Source organism: Gobio gobio (assembly GCF_949357685.1).
Source record: "Gobio gobio genome assembly, chromosome: 3".
NCBI classification, from domain to species: Eukaryota; Metazoa; Chordata; class Actinopteri; order Cypriniformes; family Gobionidae; genus Gobio; species Gobio gobio.
The window spans coordinates 15,859,757-15,874,387 of record NC_137099.1 but is presented as its reverse complement, the minus strand read 5'-3'; the positions used below and the strand labels follow the sequence as shown (position 1 = coordinate 15,874,387).

At 35.4% G+C, this 14,631-nt stretch overlaps 2 protein-coding genes across 2 annotated transcripts; one reads left to right on the top strand and one right to left on the bottom strand.

Moving 5' to 3' along the window:
• The first annotated feature begins 367 nt into the window (after window positions 1–367).
• Window positions 368–3,977, top strand: pla2g12a (phospholipase A2, group XIIA). Its single transcript, XM_079813412.1, has 4 exons — window positions 368–879; window positions 1,506–1,582; window positions 2,080–2,245; window positions 3,707–3,977. The coding sequence occupies exons 1-4, from the start codon at window positions 657–659 to the stop codon at window positions 3,823–3,825; spliced, it is 585 nt and encodes a 194-aa protein (XP_079669538.1). The 5' UTR covers window positions 368–656; the 3' UTR covers window positions 3,826–3,977.
• Window positions 3,978–4,132: 155 nt separating this feature from the next.
• On the bottom strand, window positions 4,133–13,143 carry saraf (store-operated calcium entry-associated regulatory factor). Its single transcript, XM_079813155.1, has 7 exons — window positions 12,928–13,143; window positions 10,816–10,955; window positions 9,156–9,334; window positions 8,585–9,077; window positions 8,103–8,265; window positions 5,716–5,807; window positions 4,133–5,560 (listed from the first exon to the last, which is right to left on the bottom strand). The coding sequence occupies exons 2-7, from the start codon at window positions 10,886–10,888 to the stop codon at window positions 5,535–5,537; spliced, it is 1,026 nt and encodes a 341-aa protein (XP_079669281.1). The 5' UTR covers window positions 10,889–10,955; window positions 12,928–13,143; the 3' UTR covers window positions 4,133–5,534.
• Between the last annotated feature and the right edge of the window lie 1,488 nt (window positions 13,144–14,631).

Sequence of the window (14,631 nt, the reverse complement as noted above, 5' to 3'; positions counted from 1 at the left end):
TCTGGCCAGGAAGAAATAGATGAATGCTGTGAAGACCAGAGACTAGATTCTGATAAATCTCTCTTTCCAGCTCTCAGAGACGTCACACCTAAAGTAAAGAGAGGTATTCAAGTCTCCCTTTCCAAACTATTCTTTTTCGAGAACAAGGCTAGTCAGCGAGTGCGTCCATGTGCTTGAGAACTTCTTTCCCTGAAAATTTTAACTTGAGAAACATTATTAAAATGTTTTTATTTGTTAAAAAAAAATAATTGATGTGCCTTTTATCTGAACCTTGACTTCCCTAAATACTGTAGTTCAGGAGATATTTAAATGATTTTAGTCTTACTAACGGGTGGATGGATAATACATTAATAATGCATACATATTATTTTATTTTTTATTTTATAGATGGATGGATGTCCAGTAGATGGCGAAAATGCACCTGTTACCGCCATTCAATGTAAAGTAGAAGAAGAATTCATTTATCAACAGGAAGTACATGCTTTCTCCGACTCGTACTTCATTTATTTATAACTACTCTACTTCTATTCGCAAAAAACAACCGTATTATCGCAGATATATTTAAACATGCAAGTTCTCTTTTTGGAAACGTAAATAAAACAAATACTTTACAGATAGATTCTAGTGGTAGCCGGTAAAGTGACATTTGTTGGACTATGCTCTGTCGTGTCATCTCCTGCGTTTCACTGCTGCTCTCGATTGGGATATTGATGAAAGTGGTTCAAGCTGATCAATTTTCTGAAGAAATTGAACCTCCAGACTGGAGAAAGACCTTCAAATCCATCCGCAACGGGATTCACAGGATAGACGCATACCTTAACATGGCTTTGGACTTGATCGGAGGTTCAGACGGACGGTGTCTCTTTAAATGCAGTGACGGTTGGTCACATATATTAAAAATATAAAGATTACTGTAACTGATACATTAAACATAAAATGTTATGTGTATATATATATATGTATGTAATTAAATATTAAGCATTTGTAATTCAACGTTGAAGGTCTTTAACAAAGGGAAAAAACACACCCTCATCAGTTTCCCTTTAAAAATATTCTTAATTTACTGTAAATTATTTACAGCTACTTCTGATGTAATTACATTAAATAGTGTATAGCAACAACAGTATATTTATTATAAATTTAATTAATGTCTTATTTATAAATCAATTAATTCTAAATAAAACAATAGTGGATTTAACATCAGAACGTCTAATGTTAAAATGTATGTTTTTATTGTAACCTTCTTCCTTTAAATACTTTGGTCAGTTTGGGGATAATGTATGCAATTATATTATTTATTTGAAAGAATTAAAAGAGCAGTTTCACGTCTATCCTTGTTTTGTTCAACTGGTTGAGGTTGATATGGGATTTAGAAAGTAATAAGTAATGCAATACTTTTTTAGAGAGAGTAATAATTATAGTAATTTAATCACACTGTTGAAGTTGTAATTGGTAGCTAGTAATAAATTACTTTTTTAGAGTAACTTACCCAACACTGTTTATAGGGTACTCACCGGTTCCTCGCCCCAACTACAAATCACCTCCACCCAATGGATGTGGCTCCCCAGTGTTTGGATTTCAGGTGAGGAGGGAACATTACGCTGTTGAGTAGAAGCTAGCTATTATTATTATGTTGGCTTGAGAAAGTTTGTTGCTATATGTTTTCGTATAAATAATAATCAAGAAAAAAATCCCATAGATTTACATTGACTGAGCAAAAATGCCCCCTCTAGTAGAGTAGTACTGTCCACTAGAGGGAGCTCCTTGACATTTGATTATTCAATTTGGGTACCTGAACACCTACAAACCTGAATCCTGATTTATTTGTGCTATTGCTTGTAATTTGCTTATTGTAAACTTGACCTTGTATGTATATTTTTGCTGTAATAATAAGCTTATTTATTAGAATACGAAATAGCATGGGTCACAACCCCCCCAACATTAAAGTTTCTTTACAAACTTTAGCTTCTAGTTGGTATTGCTGTATTGTCTCACTAATCTGTTGTCGGGGATTTAAATGACTGGCTCTATAATTTGCATATTGCTTACTAATTTATTATTCTCTCTGGTTGACTGCAGTTTGATGTTGGGATGCCATCTTTGACCAGATGCTGTAATGAGCATGATCGATGCTATGATACCTGTGGGAAAGAGAAAAATGACTGTGACGAGAAGTTCCAGGTCTGTCTGGAGACCATTTGTAATAATTTACAAGCGACACTGGGCTTGTCCCAAAGTGTTCAAGGTAATTGACAGTCTTACTAATATTGTGTGTGTATGGAAGCTTGTTTCCACCACAGAATAAAAAAAAGTAACTAAGTTTATATCTCACAATTCTGAGGAAAAAATTCTGAATTGTGAGATATAAACACGCAATTCAGATTTTTTTCTTTGACCACAATTCAGGCTTTATAACTTACAATTGCGAGTGTACACCGATCATGCATAACATTATGACAGGTGAAGTGAATAACACTGATTATCTCTTCATCACGGCACCTGTTAGTGGGTGGGATATATTAGGCAGCAAGTGAACATTTTGTCCTCAAATGGTCAAGCGTAAGGATTTGAGCGAGGGCCAAATTGTGATGGCAAGACGACTGGGTCCGATCATCTCCAAAACTGCAGCTCTTGTGGGGTGTTCCCGGTCTGCAGTGGTCAGTATCAATCAAAAGTGCTCCAAGGAAGGAACAGTGGTGAACCGGCGACAGGGTCATGGGCAGCCAAGACTCATTGATGCACGTGGGGAGCAAAGGCTGGCCGGTGTGGACCAATCAAACAGACGAGCTACTGTAGCTCAAATTGCTCAAGAAGTTAATGCTGGTTCTGATAGAAAGGTGTCAGAATACACAGTGCATCACAGTTTGTTGTGTATGGGGCTGCATAGCCGCAGAACAGTCAGGGTGCCCATGCTGACCCATGTCCACCGCCAAAAGCGCCAACAGTGGGCACATGAGCATCAGAACTGGACCACAGAGCAATGGAAGAAGGTGGCCTGGTCTGATGAATCGCGTTTTCTTCTACATCACGTGGATGGCCGGGTGCGTGTGTGTCACTTACCTGGGGAACACATGGCACCAGGATGCACTATGGGTTCATCTTCGGAACACAAATTAAGATTTTTTTGTCAGCAATGACATTTCCTCTCTCAAGATCCATTAATGTAGTGAAAACATATTTAAATCAGTTCATGTGAGTCCAGTGGTTCAATATTAATATTATAAAGCGATGAGAATATTTTTGGTGCACCAAAAAAAAAAAAAAAACGGCACTGCTTCATGAAGCTTCGGAGCGTCTTACTGGTGTGGAACGGCATGAGGGTGAGCAATAAATTACATTATTTTCATTTTTGGGTGAACTAACCCTTTAAAGGATCTGCTGCTAACATCTTGGTGCCAGATACCACAGCACACCTTCAGGGGTCTAGTGGAGTCCATGCCTTGACGGGTCAGGGCTGGTTTGGCAGCAAAAAGGGATCAACACAATATTAGGAAGGTGGTCATTATGTTATGCCTGAACGGTGTATCTCACAATTTAAAAAAGAATTGTGGGTTATAAACTTGCAATTCCATATGCATGTGATATAAATTATATATAATTTTTTGCCATTTGCAGGAAGAACATATGCATAGCGGTCTTATTATATCCTACTGTGTTTCTTGTACATTATGCTGAGATGAAACTTTATACCTGTGTGTTTTCACAGCCTGTGAATCAGCAGTGACTTTGCTCTTTGATACTGTCATGCACTTGGGATGTAAGCCTTACCTGGACAGCCAAAGATCATCCTGTATTTGTCACTATGAGGAGAAGGCTGATCTGTGAACACTTAATATGGACACGTTGAGCTCTGCTGATCAATCGTTATCGTCTCAGGGGACAGCACAGCTCAGAACCTTATGATTATTGTTTGTATTTGTTCATTGCAATGTCAATGTGAGTTGTTTATTTTGTAATTACAAAATAAGTGAGATTTATTTAATGTGACTAAATATATAAAAATAATATATTTTTATATTTATAAATGTATAAAATTAATGTGATTCTAAATAACAATATAAATATATATATATATATATATATATACAGATGTATCTTTTTACTCACACTCACACACGGATACAAATAAAATGACACTAAAAGAAATCAATTTATCATGTGTATATTCCTCTGTTAACATCAGTATTTAATTAATCTTGACATATCATCATTTGAGGGAGTGTATCATACCGCCTTTGGGCCAGACGTGGGATACAGTATGGTAAATATAAAATATGATGGGTTTGTAATATTTTGATATGGGATAAAATAGTAAAGATTTTAAAACCTGAAAAGATGAATAAGACATATTTATATTGCACCAAGTGAGATGGTGATCCAGTGGGTTAAACCATGGAACTGATACGCAGAAGGTTGCTGGTTCGATCCCAGCGGTTACCACCAGTGGGTCCTTGAGCAAGGCACTTTACTCCATGTTGCTCCAGGGGGATTGTCCCTGTAATAAGGCCACTGTAAGTCGCTTTGGATAAAAGCTACTGCCAAATGCATAAATGTAAATGTAAGTGAAAAACCTTGATGTGCCTACAATCTGAATGACTATAGCAGTAAAAGCATGTAGAGTTCATATATTCAGTATGAACATGCTCATATAATTGAGACAACCTTCAAAAGGTCTACAACACACCTATGATTATTATATCATTTACTAGGAATAACACGGCAAAGCTTTTCCAAATCAGAATTTTAATATAAAGGCAATGAGTAATAGAGTAAGCATATCGACATCTTATGCCTTCATTAACATATCAGTTTGCATGTTTCACGATAGCCAATGGCCAAAGCACTTTATCACAGCATGTCCAGTTACAGCTAATCTCTCACACACACTCACAACAAACTAGAATATTTTACATGATATCTTTTTTTTAAAAATATATAAAGTCAACATGAAATGCCATTTGCAAACAATTTCCATTTAATATTTTACCATAAAACAGATTTTTCAATGAGAAACTATGTAGGGGAAACTTATTTTATTGACTAAGATTGTCAAAAGTAGGAGTTCTAAGTCAGAACGGAGCCAGGATTGAATCTGGTGACCTTTTTTTTTAAAAGGAGGCATTTAATAAAATACTTTAATATAATTTTTTTGGAATAATATTGAATCATTGCAAACCAAGGATTTGCATTAAATAAAAGGGTTCATTTTGATTTAATGTTGACTTTAAATATTTACAGAAATATATTTATATAGAAAATAAAGGCCTTTACAATTTAAAACATTCAAATAACATTTTTCTTTTGCAAAAAAATAGCAAAAAACGCTTGATAAACAGTAGAATCACTTATTTTTGGTGGGGTTTTTTTAATCCATAGTGGCTACAAACCCATCTAGATCCATAACGTGCTACATCTAGCAACGTTTAGGTTATGAATGAACAGTAATATGAAAACATTGTAATTCTTTGTAACGTGCCTGTTGATCATGTCCAATCTGAGAACTAAGGCTGTGTGAGTAGACGCTCATATATCATCTATCTTCTTTTAGTTCCTCCAAAACCTGCATCAGAAAACACCATAAATACAGTATATCGCCAAAACACATCTATTTGACGTCTAATGGGTTACTCAAAGCAATATGCAGCCTAGTGACATTTTAGGAGGGAAATCTGATATCTGTAATAGAGTTTATAGAGTTATTTTGCTGGAGTTTACCTGAGGCGGTCCGTGTTCCTGTGCTTGTTTTTGGTGCTGGAGAAGGATTGCTGGAATAAGAGGGTCTAGCATACCCCATAGGTGGCTGGCGTCTAAGATCAACATAAAGTCAGTTAGTGCAGTTAGATTAACATTTGTTGTTAGCAGATCCTTTCTTACCAAAAAGACGAAATCAAAACTGTCATGATTAACTTTAACTACAACAGCTGCAAACAGTACCAATGCCAATAAATGCTGTTAAATAAATATAAACTACTGTTATATTACCATTGTTTGGAGAATTTACTTGGGCGGAATAGAGGGATGATGTATATTTGTAGGGCAAAACCCAGAAACGAGTTAGCATTTTAGCACTTGTCCAGTAACTTGTTGGCTTTTGGCTTGCTCAGTCGGGACACTAAATGGTCAACTATATTACTGATCAGCTCATTTCAATTATCATAAAGTCATAATTAAGAGATAAACTGTTGAAAATATGATTTTAAATGTACTCATTATTAGATAAAAAGTCAAAAATATGATTTTAAAAGTCATAATAGTGAGATAAAAAGTCGAAAATACGACATGCTAAGTCATTATAAGATAAAATTTAGAAAATATGATTTTAAAAGTCCTCATTAGATAAAAAGTCAAAAATATGATTTTAAAAATCATAATATTGAGATAAAAAGTCAAAAATACGACATGCCAAGTCATAATTATAAGCTAAAATGTTGAAAATATGATTTTGAAAGTCCTCATTATTAGATAAAAAGTCAAAAATATGATTTTAAAAGTCATAATAGTGAGATAAAAAGTCAAAAATACGACATGCTAAGTCATAATTATAAGATAAAATGTTGAAAATATGATTTTAAAAGTCCTCAATATTAGATAAAAAGTCAAAAATATGACATGCTGTCATTGTGAGATGATTTAAAGCCAAAATTATGAGATAAAAGCTGAAATTAGATTTTTTTTAAAAAGTCTAAATTATGACCAAACTACACAGAAAAGACATTTAAGAGATGAAATCATGCTTGTTTTTAATTTTTTTTTTATGTGCTTTTAATTTTTTGATTCACACTTATAATAATAATAATAATATTAACATTATTGTTTTCATTTTGTGCAATAATGTTGTGAAAAGCGCTATAGAAATAAAGGTGACTTGACACTTCCGGTTCCATAGAAGTCAATGGGTTTTTTGAATGGGATTTTAGTTAAAAGCCTGAAATATGGTTTGAACACAAGCTAAAGATATTCACACGTTTTATTCTAAGACATAAAACTCACCAATAATACAAGCGGCAACCTCCTGCATTTTCTCTTGAAGCCAATACGAAAGTGACTTAAACTGCAATTCATCGACTGACCGCTAGAGACAGGCTCCAGAAGGGAGCAGAATCTCATTGAGCCCCATGATAAAATGCCCAACTTCACAGCAGATTAAAACATGTTTATAGCCTGGTACAAATTGTGGTTTTGGTCTATACGGCAAATTTTGCCCTTCATGACAACTGTGAGGGGGGTGAATTTTTTTTATAACTCATTCGTTTACATTATATAAAGCCTTAAAGTTCTGCATAATTAAGGGCGTGGCCACTTCGAGTGACAGGTGGATAGTCATTTTTCTGCTGTCTGTTAGTCATTGCGTCACCTCAGCTCCACCCACGTCCCGCCTCTTTGCCCATTTTCTGTTATCTGGGAATGACGCGCGGTGACACGCTGACAAGATAGCAACGGCCAGCTCGTCCCTACTTTACGCTTCAAAGCGGCTCTTCAGAATCCGATGGGTGACGTCACGGACACTACATCCATATTTTTGTACAGTCTATGCAATAATACCTCACTCATGATTTTTAAAGCTTTTACATGTCTTGAAAAAGGCAGTTGCTATCAAGTGTCTAAATGAGACATTAAACGGGCATTAAACATCATCAGCTAAACAGGTCATCTCATTTACTTACTTACCTCTTTGTGTTTATAAATGCGTTCCTGCAAACTATTATAACTCACACTTTCAAAATAAAGAATGAAAGAATCTGTGGCGTAGTTCGTATAGCCTAAGGTTAGCTTTTTATTTCTGGCGATTGAATTTATGTTTCAAAATTCATGAAAGTTTTGTTCAATTATCTTGATGGACAAAATGTTTAAAATCACAGAGCTTATTTTTTGTGATAATTCAAAAGCCTATGGGAAAATCCTATTGGGGTTTTTGTCAAGGGAACCAGGGTGATGCTTTCCGGGTTGGCCTACAAAATACGTCATCCAATGCCATTGGGAATTTCCCAGTGAGTTCTAATTGGTTGCTCGGCCAACAAAAAGCTGCTCGGTTTGAAAGTGACTTCTGTGTAACTGTATTACTGTTGCAAATTATGTGTGAGAAGAATATGTTGCTTTCTTACCTCTGATTCCCAAACAAATATCCCAGAACTCCACCTGTGCCCATTCCAGTCCAGAATCCGCCCCCACCAGGTGTGCTTCCACCAGTGAAACCAGTCGAGGAACTCTGAGGTCTGGTGTACGAATCGGAAAAGCCGTACCCGGGTCTGGAGCTGGAGTGGTCTTCTGAGAGAACCCACAAAAAGCAAGTCTTATACACACTAGCCATAGACAAATATGCAAATATTATGCATATTTGGTTCCACTTAGACTTTCGATATGCACACTACGTTATTATAGTCCCTACACTACAGTTTCAGTCTCTTATGCTCACCAAGGCTGCATTTAATCAAAAATAAAATATTATTACAATTTAAAATACCCATTTTCTATTTGAGTATGTGAAAGCTGTATCATTACTCCAGTCTTCAGTGTCACATGATCCTTTATTACAATGTCATAATGAATTACAAAACAAACTCCTGCTCTTTAAATAGGTCATTACCTGAGCAATAATCTGGTTTAAATCCAGGAGGTGGCGGTCCCATGCCGTGGCTGTTGTCCGAGGCCCCGCCGAATCCCTGAGTCCCATCTCCATTGTAACCTGTGTGGCCGTGAGAAGGACTGCACAGAAACATCTTGTATACAACATATGCCACCAGCAAAAGGAAGGCCACTGCTATAAGCCCACCCACTCCATCGCCAGAGGGGCTGTCCTGGTAGGAATGCTGGCTGCCAGACTGCTGATAGGGGCCGCCTCCTCTTTGCTGCTGTTTTTGATTGGAAAAGCCTTGGAAGAAGTTAGAGGCAAAGCCTGAGAAGCCACCCGAGCCATGAGTGTGCTGCTGCTGCTTCCCCTCTGCCGTGAGCTCTAGCGTGTACTCCAGACCGCACGAGCCTCTCAGTACATAGGCATCATTAGGACTGGTATAGCCCTCACAGGAGACCTCCACGCGCCCAAACCTGTACGAGTTGTCCATGTCAGCCTTGCATTCCCACTATAAAGAGAGACAGAGTAATACCATGAATAGTTCAGAGACAGGTACCGTACGCAAGAGGCAATTTTTGACCCTGACCTGTGTGTCTATGCCATCTGATCCTTTGTTGTAACACTGCACCACCTCTGGAACAAACGATCCGCAGCCAGCGGACCCTCCAGCGCACTGCAGCTGCAGAACGGGGCTGGAGCGGCGTGCAGTGGTGTAGCGTCCCCTGTAGAGCGTCAACACCTGAACATCATGCAGTAACACAGCATCTGTTGAAGGAACAAAGATTGTATTATTACTTCTTCTCATCTGTCTGTCTGCATCTGCATTGGATTGCCCTCTTAAAGATACAAATCTTATAAAATATTTAATTTATATTTTCCTTCCATGTTTGTATCATTTCTTCATTTTTATTATAAGTACATATTTCTATGATTATTCTGGCCACGCACCCCAAATTTTGTATCACATAAAAGCCCCAACTGTCCTCTTTAAGATATTACAAAAATGTACATAATATTTTTTCTTCATCATCATCTTATTATTCATTGTTATAATTAAATATTAATAAAATATAATCACATATTTATCATTGGCCACACCTCAACAATTTTGTATCATATAAAAGCACCTCTTTACGATACATATAAATGTAAAATTTGTATTGATATTTTTCATCTTTGTCCTCTTATTGTTCATTGCTATTATTAAATATTAATAAAATATCACCAAATATTTATCATGTAATTGACCACACTAACAATTTCGTATCATATAAAAGCACCTCTTTACGATACATATATATATTTTTTTACATATTTATTTGATATTTTCCTATTCCTTCGAATGTAATATTAATCAAATATATCACATTTAGATTATCAAATTGGCCCCAACAATTGTGTATCACATAAACTGTCCCCTTTATGATACATTACAAACACTGATACATGGACTACATGAATACATTGACATTCATTTATATTTTCCTCTTTACTTCTTATTAGTAGTAGTATCAAATATTAATAAAATATAATTTATATAAATATTAATAAAATATAATTTATATAAATATATATATATATATATATATATATATATATATATATATATATATATATATATATATATAGTCAATTATATTTTATTAATATATACACACACACACACACACACACATATTTATATTACCATATTATTACCCCCCCCCCAAAAGAAACGGTCCTCCTTATTATATTTTATTTTTATTTATATTATTAATAATATATCATCATTATTATGTAATGCTAATAGGTATAATAAAATATGTTTGCCACCCATCACCCCCACCTCAAAATCATTTTGTATCAAAAAGCCCCAACTGTGCTATTTAAGATACATTTATTACAAATAGGTATTTGGTATTTATTACAGAGATTTTTCTTATTCTTGTTTTTCTTATTAATATGTAGTAGTATTACTGCAATATCATCATATAAACGTATGATATCGTTTTGGACACATCCTCAGAATATTTGGTATAAAAAAGAACTTTAAAATCGAAATGAACAAAAAAACAAAATGGAAAAAAAAAAATGTCTCCGTTTCCGCAGGCTAAAAAAATCCACTAAAGCTAAAACTTCACTGCGTATATAAAGTAAGTCCAATACGAACTCATTTTACTCAGACTGACCCATCTATCTTCTCTGAGATATCCGATTTGATAAGGATGGTTTAGTTAGCGGTATGGTTCATATAAAAGACATTTTACCATCATTCCAGCAGCTGATGTGAGGCACAATCAACAACAAAAGTTGCAGAAATAAAACTCCTGAGCTCCTCATTTCTCCGGTTCCTCTTCTTTATCCTCGAGTAAGATGGTTTGTAATGCCACTGTAAGCCGGTCCGTGCCTTTTATCAATAAGCAAAAGTCTGATGTAAACAAATGTAACTGACAGCTCAGTGCAGCATCATTCTTAGTTATCACACTTCCTCTTCCGTGTTTCTGGTGTTATGTGCTTTTCTTTATCGCCATCTACTGAGGGATATCTTGAATTACATGCCATTGACCTCTAACAAAGCGGAAAGGTTTTAGACTGACAAAATGTTCGAGTCTGAAAATGTAGGTTTCTTTTGTAATAATAACTTTAGCGTTCTCACTAAAAGTATTGCTTATACATATGAACTATTAACGGTTAAATCGCTCTAACCTTACTTCACGGGAATTTCTTTATTTTTATAAAATGAAATGACTATATTATGTAATAATTTAATTTTATATTATACGAAATTATGCAATATCTTCTGTGGCACTGAAGGGGGTCTGATAATTGTTTAATCTTGCAAACAAAGCTAAACCACAAGACAATATTAGCTAATATTAATATTAACATAAGACAATCTTAAATTTAGCCAAAATTTTAGGTAAATGTTTCATTATCTCTGCCACGTTTGACATGTATGAAGTAAAATTACACTGCAATGTATGTTTTAATGACTTTGCAATACAAGCATCATAACAAAGTTGGTAGTTAAATACATCACTATGGTACTATAAGCAGGTTTGAAGCTTCACATTGCCCTTATAAGTAAAAATGTGAGATGACTTTATTTCAACAATGATTTATGGCAAGGACCATATCATCATCTCAACGATCTGAGGCTAAAAGTATTAATTAATTCCTCAAGTGATTGTTTCACGCCACAAAACAGCATTTAACCTCTTAACCTCTGGGGCCATTTTTGGGATTTCCACCTGGATTTGGCCTACCCAAATTGAAAAGCTTCCCATACCCACATACAGTGGTCTAAATACAAAATGTTGGTGTCATTTTACAGGAAACCCTTTGAAGTTTCATAAACCACTGCTGAAAGTGATAAACATGTAAGTATATGTTGTCTGAGCTGAGATATGCTGGAAACAACCAAAACTGTCTGCAGGGTGCTAGAGCACACATGGCCTGAGATACACTTTCAAAAATGAATTTATAACCAAAAAAAATCAAATTGTCTGTTGTTTATTATAGCAAACACAACATATACTATAATATTTATCACTTTCAGAAGTGTTTTAAGTAATTTCAGGGTTTTCTTACATGATACATGATCCAGACAAAAAATTTTTTTTCCAGTATTTTCTGGTATTTAGCGGAAACAGCCCAAAAAAAAAAAAGCAGGGTTTACAGCTCAGACAACATATACTTACATGTTTATCACTTTTAGCAGTGTTTTATGTAACTTTGATGGGTTTCCTGTAAAATGACACCAACATTTTGAATTTAGACCACTGTGTGTGTGTGTGTGTGTGTGTGTGTGTGTGTGTGTGTGTGTGTGTGTGTGTGTGTGTGTGTGTGTGTGTGTGTGTGTGTGTGTGTGTGTGTGTGTGTGTAGGGGAAGCTTTTCAGTTTGGAGAGGCCAAATCCCGGCGGAAATAGTACCAGAGTAATTTAGTGTAAATAAGTTACTTTGTGTAAAACAAATGCCTCCAGAAAGTAGAGACTCTAAGCTTTCAAATGGTACCACATATGAGGTCAGAGCTCCTCCACAGGCATTTTTCTTATTCTTGTTTTTCTTATTAATATGTAGTAGTATTACTGCAATATCATCATATAAACGTATGATATCGTTTTGGACACATCCTCAGAATATTTGGTATAAAAAAGAACTTTAAAATCGAAATGAACAAAAAAACAAAATGGAAAAAAAAAATGTCTCCGTTTCCGCAGGCTAAAAAAATCCACTAAAGCTAAAACTTCACTGCGTATATAAAGTAAGTCCAATACGAACTCATTTTACTCAGACTGACCCATCTATCTTCTCTGAGATATCCGATTTGATAAGGATGGTTTAGTTAGCGGTATGGTTCATATAAAAGACATTTTACCATCATTCCAGCAGCTGATGTGAGGCACAATCAACAACAAAAGTTGCAGAAATAAAACTCCTGAGCTCCTCATTTCTCCGGTTCCTCTTCTTTATCCTCGAGTAAGATGGTTTGTAATGCCACTGTAAGCCGGTCCGTGCCTTTTATCAATAAGCAAAAGTCTGATGTAAACAAATGTAACTGACAGCTCAGTGCAGCATCATTCTTAGTTATCACACTTCCTCTTCCGTGTTTCTGGTGTTATGTGCTTTTCTTTATCGCCATCTACTGAGGGATATCTTGAATTACATGCCATTGACCTCTAACAAAGCGGAAAGGTTTTAGACTGACAAAATGTTCGAGTCTGAAAATGTAGGTTTCTTTTGTAATAATAACTTTAGCGTTCTCACTAAAAGTATTGCTTATACATATGAACTATTAACGGTTAAATCGCTCTAACCTTACTTCACGGGAATTTCTTTATTTTTATAAAATGAAATGACTATATTATGTAATAATTTAATTTTATATTATACGAAATTATGCAATATCTTCTGTGGCACTGAAGGGGGTCTGATAATTGTTTAGTCTTGCAAACAAAGCTAAACCACAAGACAATATTAGCAAATATTAATATTAACATAAGACAATCTTAAATTTAGCCAAAATTTTAGGTAAATGTTTCATTATCTCTGCCACGTTTGACATGTATGAAGTAAAATTACACTGCAATGTATGTTTTAATGACTTTGCAATACAAGCATCATAACAAAGTTGGTAGTTAAATACATCACTATGGTACTATAAGCAGGTTTGAAGCTTCACATTGCCCTTATAAGTAAAAATGTGAGATGACTTTATTTCAACAATGATTTATGGCAAGGACCATATCATCATCTCAACGATCTGAGGCTAAAAGTATTAATTAATTCCTCAAGTGATTGTTTCACGCCACAAAACAGCATTTAACCTCTTAACCTCTGGGGCCATTTTTGGGATTTCCACCTGGATTTGGCCTACCCAAATTGAAAAGCTTCCCATACCCACATACAGTGGTCTAAATACAAAATGTTGGTGTCATTTTACAGGAAACCCTTTGAAGTTTCATAAACCACTGCTGAAAGTGATAAACATGTAAGTATATGTTGTCTGAGCTGAGATATGCTGGAAACAACCAAAACTGTCTGCAGGGTGCTAGAGCACACATGGCCTGAGATACACTTTCAAAAATGAATTTATAACCAAAAAAAATCAAATTGTCTGTTGTTTATTATAGCAAACACAACATATACTATAATATTTATCACTTTCAGAAGTGTTTTAAGTAATTTCAGGGTTTTCTTACATGATACATGATCCAGACAAAAAAAATTTTTTCCAGTATTTTCTGGTATTTAGCGGAAACAGCCCCCCAAAAAAAAAGCAGGGTTTACAGCTCAGACAACATATACTTACATGTTTATCACTTTTAGCAGTGTTTTATGTAACTTTGATGGGTTTCCTGTAAAATGACACCAACATTTTGAATTTAGACCACTGTGTGTGTGTGTGTGTGTGTGTGTGTGTGTGTGTGTGTGTGTGTGTGTGTGTGTGTGTGTGTGTGTGTGTGTGTGTGTGTGTGTGTGTGTGTGTGTGTGTGTGTGTGTGTGTGTGTGTGTGTGTGTGTGTGTGTGTGTGTGTGTGTGTGTGTGTGTGTGTGTGTGTGTGTGTGTGTGTGTGTGTGTG

What these genes read in the sequence shown, in the direction of transcription:
- saraf (XM_079813155.1), bottom strand. Translation starts at nt 10,888, where the DNA reads ATGAGGAGCTCAGGAGTTTTATTTCTGCAACTTTTGTTGTTGATTGTG. An exon ending in CATCAGCTGCTGGAATGATG is followed by an intron (nt 9,335 to 10,815) that starts GTAAAATGTCTT and finishes TTCCTTCAACAG; the next exon opens with ATGCTGTGTTACTGCATGAT. An exon ending in AGGAACACGGACCGCCTCAG is followed by an intron (nt 5,561 to 5,715) that starts GTAAACTCCAGC and finishes TTTCTGATGCAG; the next exon opens with GTTTTGGAGGAACTAAAAGA.
- pla2g12a (XM_079813412.1), top strand. Translation starts at nt 657, where the DNA reads ATGCTCTGTCGTGTCATCTCCTGCGTTTCACTGCTGCTCTCGATTGGG. An exon ending in TCTCTTTAAATGCAGTGACG is followed by an intron (nt 880 to 1,505) that starts GTTGGTCACATA and finishes CACTGTTTATAG; the next exon opens with GGTACTCACCGGTTCCTCGC. An exon ending in CTTGTCCCAAAGTGTTCAAG is followed by an intron (nt 2,246 to 3,706) that starts GTAATTGACAGT and finishes GTGTTTTCACAG; the next exon opens with CCTGTGAATCAGCAGTGACT.